At 39.7% G+C, this 13580-nt stretch overlaps 1 protein-coding gene across 3 annotated transcripts in view; it reads left to right on the top strand.

Annotated features, from left to right (window-relative positions):
- Positions 1–13580, top strand: part of MIPOL1 (mirror-image polydactyly 1) — a 205431-nt gene that overhangs the window by 42697 nt on the left and 149154 nt on the right. For all 3 annotated transcript variants that reach the window (XM_084521480.1, XM_084521481.1, XM_084521482.1), the window contains 2 exons: positions 7548–7743; positions 10570–10705. In XM_084521480.1, coding sequence (XP_084377606.1) covers positions 7548–7743; positions 10570–10705 — 332 coding nt within the window. The remainder of the gene's footprint in view (positions 1–7547; positions 7744–10569; positions 10706–13580) is intronic.

Here is a 13580-nt window from a genome sequence, read left to right as displayed (position 1 = left end):
AATGAAGCAAGTACAGATTGCTTTTTGCTAATGCAGCAACTGTGTAGTGCTGTCCGAAGAGCTGGTTAAAACATTCACAAGTACGTGTGCATTGTCATATATGCATCCAACAAAAATCACCTTTTCAGAAATTTGTGATATTATTAAAGCACAAAATCTCTAGATAACCGGAAAGTTAATACAGAAGACCATCTAGTCTAGCAAAAATAAAAAGGTGAAACTCTTGAGTAGAGCTCTGGCACACTTGACAGTTATTGCAGGAGGTTGAGGTAGATGCTTGGTTTGTAGGTAGGTTGAGTAAGAAGTATTTTTAAACTTTACTGTGTCCTTGCTTTCCAGTGGGAATAGGTTATTTTGGTATAGGGTTGTGGTGGCTCTTTCTTTGATTGTTTTAATTGGTAAATTACTATTCTCCTTTGGTACTTGAAATTCAGTTTTTGTTATTTTACAAAAGCAAAAACAAAAGAAAAACAAAACAGATCAAAGCTGAAGAAAAACTATAGGTTAACAATTAATTAGTTTGTTAACCACTAAATTTTAGGGGAGGTTAGTCACTGAGTTTGTAGTCAGTTCCACAAATGTAGCACCATGGTTTCTTCTGCATTTTTTCAAAAGTTTTTAATCTGACAGTATCATGTGGGAAGAGTAAGCTACCTTATTTGCAGTCAGCTTTGCTTTTTCTCCCAAAACTTGTATGGCTCATTCTCCTCCTTCCTGGTTGTACTGATTTTCCTATTCTGTTTCTTACTGCCATCCCTCTAGGGGTTCATTCATGCAGTCTTTTGCAGGTAGACAAGAGCATGCTTTGTCTGTGCTACAGACTGCCTTAAAATGAATACTTGGAAGATAGAGGTAGCAAGTGAAGCTGGCTTGGAGCACCCACAAGGGCTTCCAGGGTCCCCATAATCAACTAGAGGGAGATTTGTAGCCAACCATGTATTTTGCACTAATGTATGCATGTTCAGTTCTTGTTGTTGTTCCTGATTTTTCCTTTATTTTTATTTCTCAGAGATCCCTCCTGCAAACATCTGAGCTGACCACAGCATTTTGGCTTGTGGGATGTTAAAAAGTGCAGATGGGAGAGGAAGGGCCCATCCAGCTTCTGCTGGATGATGGGACTGCTAAACGTGGTGTGTGGTGCACCAGGGAGGCTACTGCTTTCTTAGCCTTGTGGGTGAATCTCTGCCTCCTGTGCACTTACATCTTCAATGCTTCTTTCCATATTATCAGTTTCCATACTGCAGGATCCCCTAATGCTCTACTTTCGCCTCTCTTAGTGCCAATCCCTCCTTTCTGAGGAAAAAGCTCCGAGAAATAGTGGCTGCCTTCAGTTGCCCAGACTTGTTCAACATCTTCATCGATGACCTTGATGAAGGAATAGTATCTGTGCTCAGCAAGTATGCCGATGACACAAAGCTGGGAGGAGTGGCTGACACACCAGAAGGCTGTGCTGCCATTCAGCGAGACCTAGACAGGCTAAAGAGATGGGCAGGAAGAAACCAAAGGAGGTTTAATAAGAGCAAGTGTAGAGTCCTGCACCTGGGAAGGAAAAACCGCATGTATCAGTACAGGCTGGGGGATGACCTGCTGGAGAGAAGCTCTGAGGAGAAGGACCTGGGGGTCCTGGTGGACAACAGGTTGACCATGAGCCAGCAATGTGCCCTCATGGCCAAGAGGGCCAATGGGATCCTGGTGTGCATAAAAAAGGAGTGTGGCCAGCAGGTCAAGGGAGGTGATCCTCCCCCTCTGCTCTGCCCTGGTCAGGCCTCACCTGGAGTACTGTGTCCAGTTCTGGGCTTCCCAGTACACAAAAGACAGGGATCTCCTGGAAAGAGTCCAGTGGAGGGCCACAAAGATGATACGGGGCCTGGAGCATCTTCCTTATGAGGAAAGGCTGAGAGACCTGGGTCTGTTCAGCTTGGAGAAGAGAAGACTGAGAGGGGATCTCATCAATGTGTATAAATACCTGAGGTGTGAGAGACAGAGGGATTTGGCCAACCTCTTTTCAGTGGTTTGTGGGAACAGGACAAAGAGTAATGGCCACAAGATAGAGCACAGGAAGTTCTGCACCAACATGTGAAAGAACTTCTTCACGGTGAGGGTGACAGAGCACTGGAACAGCCTGCCCAGGGAGGTTGTGGAGTCTCCTTCTCTGGAGGTATTCAAGGCCTGTCTGGATGCCTCCCTGGGCAGCCTGCTCTAAGGAACCTGCTTTGGCAGAGGGATTGGACCCAATGATTTTTCAAGGTCCCTTCCAACCACTTCAATTCTGTGGTTCTGTGAAAATGTGTTAGGTTTAATGTTTTTACTTGACTTTTCAACCACTCCCAGCTTAGCAGCATTGAATTCTGTCCTAGCTTTACTATTTCAAGCCATGACAGCGTTATCTTCCCCCTACTTCCATCACAATCAATTCCCAGCTTTAATTCTAGTGTCTTTATATTCCTTCTTCCTAACATTTGCCTTTCTTTCCCTCAATGTGAATGAGGTATTCATTCAAGATAAATACATAAAACAGAAGATCAGCTTCTCCCTATAGTGAAATATTAATATGGGCTTCTGAAGTTGTTCAGTTCTGTATGGAAAATACGTTGTTTAGTATACTCAAGAACCAAAATCAATGGCGGTGATACCACTTAATGAAAACTACAGCATTTTTTCCAAAGCTTGCAAGGCTATTGTATGCTTTCTCTGATGTTCCTTGTGCAGCCTGATTATTGCAAATGCTACTTACTCCCCAGTGTGTCTCTGCAGCATTGGTAATTAGTGCACAATACAATTTGCAGGAGGCATGAAGAAAAGCACTGACGTGCATTGCTACTTGGTTTAAAAGGAAGACAAGAATCTATCATGTATCAAGGTCTAAATTACATGTGTTGGGGAACAGTGTGCTGTAGATCACGGGCTAAATGGAGAAGTGTTTTTAAAAATAAAAGAATTACTATGCTTATTGATCTGACTGTTCAAAACATCTTCCCCAAATCGTTCTACTGAAAAATTTAGCATGTTGATAAAACTTAAAAAATAATAATTAATAAAAGAATTGCAGCTCTATTAAACAAGCAAATAACCCTCTAACCTTAATGCCTTTAGGCAGAGTGCTTCTAATTCAGAGGGGATGAGGCTGCTGTCCTCCTCTCTTTCACAAAGCCATCAGGGGGAAAAACAGAGCCTCTGTGTTTCATCTAATGTTTCCAGGAATGCCACTTACAGGCTTGCTGTAATGCTTCTCAGTCTTACCTATGTCCTTGAGGGAATTGAATTTGGATGAAAAGGTGTGCAGCAAATGTAAGTTGCTTAAAGAAGCAGCATTAGCAGTAATAAATGCCAAAACAGGTATAGTCCCATGATAAATTCTTTTATTTTCAGCTGGTTTCTTTTACAATTGAAAGGGGGCATAAAATATCCCAATCTTTATAGGCCTAGGGATTTAACCAGGAGTTCATCTGCAGGTGTTCACATCATTATGCGGACCAGTGGAAGAAGCCTCATGTTCACAGGTCCTCATGTGGGACTGCAGTGATGCTGATAATCTGCTGGAAGGCTGATCATAGCATGACACAAGTGATTGAGGTGGGTTTCTGGAGTTCTTTGATGACAACTGCCAGACACAAATGATTGAGGAGCCAGCAAAGAGGTGTTCTTCTGGACCTCATACTTAGAAACAAGGAAGAACAGGCCGTGGGTGACAAAGCGGGAGGTAGATTTGGCTGCAGTTGTTATTAAATGGCAATTCTATATATGAAGAGGAGAGAACAAGGCAAAAAGCAGGACCTCAGCCATGGGCTTCAGGAGAGTAGATCATCATCTTAGATCTGCTTGGAAGAATTACATAGGATATTGTCTTAGTGAGAAGAGGGATCTAAGAGAGATGGTTCATATTTAAGGATCACCTACTCCAAGCTCAAAAATGCTCTATCCTGGCAAGCAGAAAATCAAACAAAGGTGGTCAGACACTTGTACGGGTAAGCAAGGAGCTCCTGACTAAACTCAGACATAATAAAAAAGCATACAAAATGTGGAAGCAGGGGCAGGTGGCCCAAGAAGAATACAGAGAAGCCGTCTGATTGTGCAGATATGGGATTTGGAAAGCCAAAGCCCACCTAGAGTTGAACCTCTCAATGGACATGAGGAGAAACAAGAAAGGTATCTACAGGTATCTAAAGAACAAAAGGATGAGGGGGGAAAATGTTGGCCCAGGGTTTAAATGCAGCAGGGGCTGTGGTGACAAAGGACATAAAAAAAAAAAAAAAAAAGGCCACGTTACTCAATGTTGTCTTCACCTCAGTCTTTACTGGTAAGATCTACCTTCAGGAGTCTCACCCCCTTGAGACCAGGGGAAAGTCAGGAATAAAGAAAACTTAGCCTTGGTTGAGGAAAATCAGGTTAAGTAACACTTAAACTGAACATACATAAGTCCATGGGGCCTTAGTGGATGCACCCACAAGTGATGCACCCACTGGCTAATGTTATTCTGAGGCCACCGTCAATTGTATTTGAAGGATCTTGGTTGACTGGGAGAGGTGCCTAGGGATGAGGAAAGCAAATGTCACTCGTGTCTCCAAAAAGGGTAAGAAGGATGATGCTGGGAACAACAAACCAGTCAGCAACACCTCAGTCCCCGCGAAGGTGATGGAACAACTAATCCTGGAAGCCATTTCCAGGCACATGAAGGACAAGGTGGCAACTGGGAGTAGCGAAAATGAATTTACTTAGGTGAACTCGTGCTTAATCAACTTGGTAACCTTCTAGAATGAGGTGACTTAGCCTCTGAGGAGAGAGCAGTGGATATTTTTCTTTTTGAGGCCAAGAGAGCTGAGACTGAGCTTGCAGAAGGGAAGTCTTGGGCCAGGGGGGATGAGGGATCTTCTCAGTATATGCAAGTACTTGATGGAAAGGAATGAAAAAGTGGCCAGATTCTTCTTGGTAATGCCCATTAACAGGACAAGAGGAAACAAGTACAAATAAAAACAGATGGAATTTCCATCTGAATACAAGGGAAGAGGTCTTGGTTTTATTTTTACTATAAAGGCGATCAAACACTGAAACAGATTGCCCAGAGAGGTTGTAGAGTCTCCCTCCACTGAGGTCTTCAAAAGCTGCCTGGAGATAGTCTTGGGAACTCTGTTCTGGGTGGCCCTGCTGGAGCAGGGGGCACTGGATCAGGTGATCTCCAGTGGTCCCTCTAACTTCAGTGATTCTGTGGACTCTCTTGAAAGTCCTGGCACTAAAAGTAGCAAATTATAAAAACAAAAAATGTGAAAAGAGAAAAAAATATGTAGTTAATTATTCCCGTGTTAACAGTGTAAATGTGGTACATAACTTCATCTAATGTTTTTAGCATTACAGAGCAAAAAGTTTTTTCTTCAACTCTTCCACGTGCTGTTGGTGAAAGGAAAGTGATGCCTAAACTAGGAGCAATTTTATGGCAATACAGTCACTGGTTGTTGTAACAGTTATGTTGTGCTTGAATTCCTCCAGGGAATGTAACATGCTTTACCCAAGGCACTTCAAATGTATGTGGCTTATAGAAAACGTTGATGGCCAAAGGAGAAGGGGAGGAAAAGTTGTTAAAGCAAGTGAAGCATTATGCTTGCCCTTCAGCATGTGAGAGAATAATTTGCAACATTTTTAATTTGTGTATATATACGTGTATGTATACGTATATACGCACACACAGATGACTGTGTCTTAAACAGGAGAAGTGGACAGGAAGATTTATTTGACTGGCAGTTCTTTATAATATAGATCAAATGGGAAACATCTCAACCAGGTGAATGCCTCCCTATAAAATGTTTTGCAAGTATTAAAATTCAAACTAGGCTGATTTTCAGATAGTAATAACTAGAGAGGATTCAGAAGTTAGCATGTATGTTGCAATTCCCAAGCTGGGGAAGATTCTTAGAGTATAAACAATGATTTTTTAATGCATGTTCTTTTAGAGATCATCCTTGCTATATGCTACAAGGAGAATCGAGAGGTTAAATCCAGTTTTAAAATGTAACAGGTCTTTGAAGGAATCTATGCTCACAAACCTTCAGGATTTTGAGCCAGTGAACATTCGCTCAGAATCGAGGTGGCTATGTTCAATTTCTGCATTATCTGTGAAAGGATCTGATTTGAGAAACATGTTTCAATCACAGTACTGGAAGCACAATACTGGATGCAGTGTTAGGTTATACTTACAAATGAATGTTTTATAAAGTTATGGTTCCCTCATGTTTATTACTACTCAGAAACAGATTCTGCTGCACTGCTGACTATTGTTCTTCTAGTATGAAAACCAGTGGTTATAGTTTAGAGGAATGGTGAGAGTAGACTCAAGAGGACTTACACTGAAGTAGATACAGAGAATATAGATCAGCCATGAGCACAAAAACATTTCCACAAGATAGTAATGCACAGCTTTGCATACAAACCTTTTCAACCAACTTAAGTCAAGCTACAAGAAGCCATCTCTCTGTGCCTGTGCCACTGTTTGTGCCATTCTTTCTTTTAGGAAGTCAACAGATTTTACAGACATGCTTCTTTATTTTTGACTTGGAATCTGTGCTTTTCTTTTTGATATGCAGCACGACACCTTGACACTGATTAATGTGTATTTTCAGGCTATTTGTAGATGATTGCTAGTGCACAGACAGTGCACTATTTCTGAGGAGGCAGTAGTAAGTTGGATCAAAGAATATATAAAGTACAATTTATCTGAAATTTTTGGAAACTTTATTAAATAAGCTAAAGCTCCACCATGTCTTCTCAACCTTTGAATAATATATGCTTTTTTTTTTTTTTTTTTTTTTTTTCCATTTTCAGCTTTTTTAGGCTTCTTCCTTGTAATTTTTAATATAATTCTATAATTAAAAGTTACTTGTTCTTGCTTTATGAAAGAGTATTCTTGTCATGTAGATCCTTCTTCCATTTAAATACCTTGATATCAGAAATGTATCCTAAAAATATCTACTGGCCAGGCTTAGGAGAACTACGTATTACACTCAACATTATAATCAGATCATTCTTCCATTTGACACAATTTGTGCTTTGCATTCTCAAGGTTCTTTAGTTGTATGAGCCTCTAGCTCATCCTTTCCAGGAATGCACAATGGGACTTTTTTGCTGCTAATTACAGCTTGCTAATACTCTTTTTCAAAGAGTGTTATTTCAAATTCCAAACGGGATTTGAAAATGACCTCAAAGCAAGTGAGACTCTAGTTTACAAGTTGAAACTGTACCTGTTTAGAGCAGAAACTCATCACATCTATCCAGGGTAGAAATGATTTTTACAGAAGATAGGTAGATGCAAGGGTCGGTATTACATTAAACAGTCATTGAAGGGGAAAAGGGTTTCAGAAATGAAGAATTTTTCAGGTTTGCGTGAGAAAAATCCAGTAAATAGATAGTAACTCCTGCCTCAGTGCTTGAAGGAGTACAACACATGTTCCTTAGTGGAATGAGGAGGCTGTGAATGGGAAACTAAAGTTCTTTCTCCCTTCTGCGAAATTTGTAATTTTTTTTCCAAATTAAAAAATATGTTCACTTCTATTTCCAATTAGAAATGCGCATCTCGGAAGAGAAAAGAGAAGACTTCTGTGCAGAATTTCAACTTCATCAGAATTCATCAAAAAAAGCAGAATTTTTCATCCAGGCAGAAGCTGAAGCATTGAAACTTTCAGATTTGTCAATAACCAGTCAAAGAAGAGGACCCCCAACTATGTGTGGTGATTGTAATTCCAGTCCTGCAGAACTAAGGTAAAAACAAATCCCTAAATATATTTTTTCTATATTCATAATATAGATAATATATCTATGATTTTTTGATAAAAATAGGGAAGTTTAATTCCTAGATGAGAATCAGCATGTCTTCTTTTTACTTAGACTGGGAAATCCCAATTTGTATAAACATGGTGTGCTAGTGGATAGCTGATATAACTGTGGTTAACCTGGAATGCAGCATTTCACCAGTGTCTTCTCCAGCATTGATGCAAAATGTGATCATGGCAATGGCTTATGAGGCACACTGTAGATATTTCAACTAACTGTGATCACTTCAGAGAATTGTAAAAATGTGTATTGAACAGAATTAGAAAAGGTGATCTAAGTCTAGACCATAAGTCCAGGGTACCCAAAGTATGATGAGTTAGTTGGTGATATAAGCTAGGAAGCAGGAATAAATCAGGTTGAAATCCAGGTGAAGTTGGAAGAGCAAAGATGTGAAGCTGTATTGAATACTTGGTAAAGAGTCTGTGGCAGGAATCTGGAGGACGAATATGGTTGAAGTGTAATATAAAGTCTGAAGATTTTATTCTGTCATTGACTTCTGTACTGAGCTGTGGTTCTGTACTGCAATCTTAAGAAACATAAACACTCATGCAGTATGTGACATAATATATGCAGGTACCTACTGACTATAGAATGTTATCAGTCTTGAGTGATAGGCAGTCTGAAGTTCAAGCGTTAAAAGTGTTACCAAGTTGCTTTTGAAGATGAGATCAAGGCTGCAGAGTTCTGTGACCTGCTTTTGAGAAGTCTACTCTAGCTCTTCACCTGTCTGACAGAGATTCTACATCTGTTTTTATTATCTTCAGAATGATCCAATGGAGACCCAATGTAAGAAAATTAGTCCATAGTACTTTTCCATCTGCATTGTTGCCTTTTTTTTTTTTTAATTGAAGCCGGGGATATGATGCTTGGACAATGCATCCAGCTTTAAAAGCCAAATGTTTGAGTGCTTAAGTAAAGCCCAGCATAGTGTCAGCCAAAGTCTGTTGCTCCTACCCTCGACAGTGTCACTCATGCTAGCAAGCAGGCTGGGCTTTTGAACATTGAGATTAACTTCCCACAGCAGTTAGCATGTTGAACCATTGTATCTGCGCGTAGGATTCCAAAGCTATAGACCAAGACCTCATTGTGATAGAGACTGTATAAACTGCACAAAATCTGTCCTTCCCCAAATAGTTTGCAATTAGAATATATGATGAGAAAATAACTTCATACAAACAGAAAAGGAAATATTGAGTCAGTGTTGATTTGCATTATAGGTGATGGTCTTAGTACACCAGCAAGTGATTTATCAAGTTTTCTTTTACACAATAGGAAGAAAAAAATGAAGGAGGAACTCAAAGACGATGAAGTATATTCATAGTTGTTCATGGGAAGCATATCCTGAACATGGAAAATACACACACACGCACAAAAAAAAACAAACAACTCAGTGTTTAAAATGACTGGCCAATAGTCTCCAGAGTTATTCATCATTTGCAGTCCAAAACAATAGTAAGTGAAAATGAAATTCACTAGACAGAGTAAAGATGAAATAGAATCTTGAAGGTGAAGTTAAGCAGCTTATGTACCCTTCCGTCCCATTTAAATTATAGTATAGTATCCTAAGCATTTAGTTATATGTGAATTTCCATAGTGCCTATATATGAAGTGCTTTGAGTTGCATCATCGTTCACATGCAGAGTACAGATCTTAAGTTCTTTCTTAAAGAATCATATGAATAAGAAGTCAGATGGAAGCAGGTGAAGAAGCGGGTAGCTGAGTACAAACAAATGTTTACCTAAGCGGATGACTCTTTGCAGTAGCAGGTAGCTTTCCTTTTCTTTCTAGGATGTGAATTAGACATGCATGTGGTATAAAGAAAGTAATTTATACATTAAAATGGAAGTTCAGAAGGTACCGTTTTTCTGTGGCTACCTCTTATGACTGATAGCCCACTATAATCCATGAATCTATTTATTTTGCTCCCATCCTGGAAGTGAGATCTGGGTTACCTGTGATTATCAAAGGATACCCAGGGTGTTTTATTAAAGTCTTGAGACCGAATTTTTGTGATCATGTTTGTATTGCTGCTTCTTAAGCTTGCATTTTAAGCTGAGAGTGAAAAAATCATTTTATAGTCAGTTTGGGTTTTCATACTTGTTGCCAGCACAACAATGAGCCCTATCCATTGATAAAAAAGACCATTGTTACAAGTCTGTAATATTTAAATCCATCCTTCTTCCTTACAAAAATAGCTAATTGAATCTCTTCTCATTTTTACCTGTCTATGGCTAGATAATCTTAAAACTCTGTGGATATACAGTATAGAATTCCTGCCATCAAATATAATATTTATAGTAACACCATCATTTTACAGTTTTCTGTAATACAAACTTATAGATCCTGTCTTCTGGATATTCTCATTTTACTTCATGTGGAATTATCCATCCTCCTGAAGAATTTGGATTCTTTTAATCTGAGCATCAATTTGATCCCTAAATATTTCATTGCTTTGTTGCTCCATGTTTTCATATTTGCTTCCTGTAAGCATTTTCTGTTTATAGGCTTCATACCCAATTTATATTCATCTGTTTCATGCCTTAGCACTCTAGTATATTTGCTTAATATTTCCATATTCACAGATTTTCTTTTAGAGTAACAGATTTAAGAAGTGACAGAGAGACATTCCTGTTACTGCTAATTAATATATTTGCAGTAGTTAACAAATGTTGTTAATTTATTTCTGCATATTTTGAGGGGTGGGGTAAGTGTTCTTTGCATTATTTTTCTTTTTTTTTTTCCTCCTAAAAATAGCACTGTAGAAGAAAAGAGTAAGAGGTTGCTGCCTGAATTTATATCCTCATGGAAGGATGGCACAGATGTAGGTGGAAAGACAGAAACTGCATTCCTCCTAAAAGAACTGGACACTCTGAGGGCCAAAAACAAAAAGGTAAAATTGAGATATTCAGACCACAGAATTTGCTGGTTTATGGTTGTCTTACAAAACATATATTTTAAACTGTTCCTAATTTAGTTTTGTTATTTATTTACATGCACCAATCAGTAGCTTTCTAGTCATTTTGGATTCTTAGTATCTGTTTAACAACTGCTTTTTCTGGAATTAAAAAATCTTTCATGCAGCCCTTTGACCTTTTTAATCAGTGACATAGGTTCCTGCATCATGGATAAAAAAAACACTGAAGTTAATGGAAAAGTTTTTGTTGGCTTAAAAAAGCTTGTGGATTAGAGTTCATATATGAAACATATTTATTATACATGGAACTATTACAACAGAATAATTAGTAGTAATGGCTAGAATCCCATTCATGTTACAAAACTATCCAAATCAGTAATTCTTGTAAGTCAACACAAAAACAATAGTAATTCTTCACCGAACTCTACAGTGTTCATATATTTTGACAGAAGATGCATTTTACTTCAGTGTAGTATTTTCATAGCATGGTGGAAGAGATAAAACCCATTAATACTTGGAGGTAAACAAAATCTTAAGAGATGTTCTGAAATGCTTGCTAGGAGACAAAAAAGCTATTGTTCTAATGCTTGCATATTGCTTGTAAGAAACAGTAAACTACTTTGAGGCCTGATCCCAAAAACATGGTGAACTGAGATTAAATATGGGAAACAGTTCACTATGTAAAGTCACGGTGTGCAGATTCTTACAAATTTAACATCTTAAACCTGTTTTATTTCCTTTTTTTTCAATCAGAGTTCTGACATTAGAGTTAACATAGTTGATTTCTGTATTGTAGTTCCTTTCCAATTATATTTCACAGAATCACAGAATCACAGAATTTCAAGGTTGGAAGAGACCTCAAGATCATCGAGTCCAACCTCTGACCTAACACTAACAGTCCTCCACTAAAACATATCCCTAAGCTCTACATCTAAACGTCTTTTAAAGACCTCCAGGGATGGTGACTCCACCACTTCCCTGGGCAGCAAAAGGAGCCCGCATCTCTCTGTGTTGCCCAGGCTACGCTGCAGTGGCTATTCACAGGCGCGATCCCGCTACTGACCGGCACGGGAGTTTTGACCTGCTCCATTTCCGACCTGGGCCGGTTCACCCCTCCTTAGGCAACCTGGTGTGCCCCGGCTCCCCGGGGCTCACCATATTGATGCCGGCCTTAGCGCGGACACCCGCTCGGCATAGCGCGCTGCAGCCCAGAACTCCTGGGCTCAAGCGATCTGGCGGGCTCAGCCTCCCGAGCAGCTGGGACTACAGGTGTGCGCCACCGCACCCGGCCACCGCTGCCCCACGTTCCCCTCAGCCTCGAAAGGAAAATGGTGCCCCCAGCCCCTCAGGATGTCCACAGCAGGGCATCCTCTCCCTCACAGAGCCGCTTGTTAATCCATGTGTTGTCTCCCGGAAGCTCAGCCGTTAGCCAAATAGAATCATAGGATTATTAAAGTTGGAAAAGCCCTCCAAAATCACCTGCTCCAACCACCCCCTACCACCACTGTCACCACTAACCCACGTCCCCAAGCACCACGTCCAACCTCTCCTCAAACACCCCCAGGGATGGTGACTCCACCACCACCCTGAGCAACCCGTCCCAATGCCTGACTGCTCTTGCTGAGCAGAAATGTCTCCTCATTTCCAACCTGAACCTCCCCTGGTGCAACTTGAGGCTGTTCCCTCTGCTCCTATCACTAGTTATCTGTGAGAAGAGGCCGACCCCCAGCTCCCCACACCTTCCTTTCAGGTAGTGAAAACTGGAAGGACCCCACACTCTCACAGGGGAAATACAAACAACCCTAACAAAGTAAAATAAAATAGAATAAAATAAAATAATAGAATAGAATTTGATCCATGCTTCGCCATCTGTGCCTTGTAAAACCTCTATTCATTTAAATCAAAATACCTATCTTCATCCAAAGTTTTGATATCTACTTTCCATTTCCTTTGCATTCTATTTTGTATTTATATGTATTTTTATCTATGCATTTTTATTTGTATGTACATTTAGTTTAGCATCATACTAGAAATGAAAGGATGTATGTTTTTCCTCGCATCTGCCATTTTAAGATATTGTAGTCATCATCGTGTATTCTATTGAAAGTGGCATGTGTCTTCTCAATGATTGCTTTGGTTAACTTGATTAGCCTTCTATTTTTTGCAGTGTAATACTAATTTTTTCCTCTCAGAAATTTGACAGTTTTTGATGCTGAAATAGCACTTGGTAGTGACGTTGGCTTTTTACCAGAAGAGCCAGTGTATTTTATGACTGTCATTTAAGTATGTTTTGCTTCTACTACAGCCTTGTTTCTCTTGTGTTTTGATATAATGAGGACAGAACTGTAGCTTTTCTAATGTAATAGCATGGTTCAAATGATGAAACTTTGCTAAAGTTTGAAACTTAATTTCTAGAATACACCTGGTCTCTTTCATTAAACATGCCATCCCTGATCTGAGGTGACTCAAGCATTTCATGACAAGTTTTTCAGCTGTTGAATATGAAAAAGGACCAAAACCAAAGCAGTGTTTCATGAACAGAATCTGGAGCTCATGCTTCTGTACAAGCATGTTCTGGTCTATATAATGAACACACCCTGATATTTCTATGTTAACAGGAGGAAAATTCCATCCTACTTGAACACTGCATTGTTTGTACTATTAGTACTGTTGCATATGTTACTACCGGACAAATGAAAAATCTGTACTCTTTCCATTAAATTGTGCCTAGTGTTAGGACAAGAGGCAGTGGGCAAAAAATGGAACATCAGAGGTTCCCACTGAACACCGGGAGGAACTTCTTTATGGTGCAGGTGACTGAGCACTGACACAGGTTGCCCAAAGAGGTTGT

The sequence above is a fragment of the Aythya ferina genome, assembly GCF_964211825.1.
Source record: "Aythya ferina genome assembly, chromosome: 5".
NCBI classification, from domain to species: domain Eukaryota; kingdom Metazoa; phylum Chordata; class Aves; order Anseriformes; family Anatidae; genus Aythya; species Aythya ferina.
The sequence above is the reverse complement of the archived record's forward strand: the minus strand, read 5'-3'. Positions and strand labels throughout refer to the sequence as shown.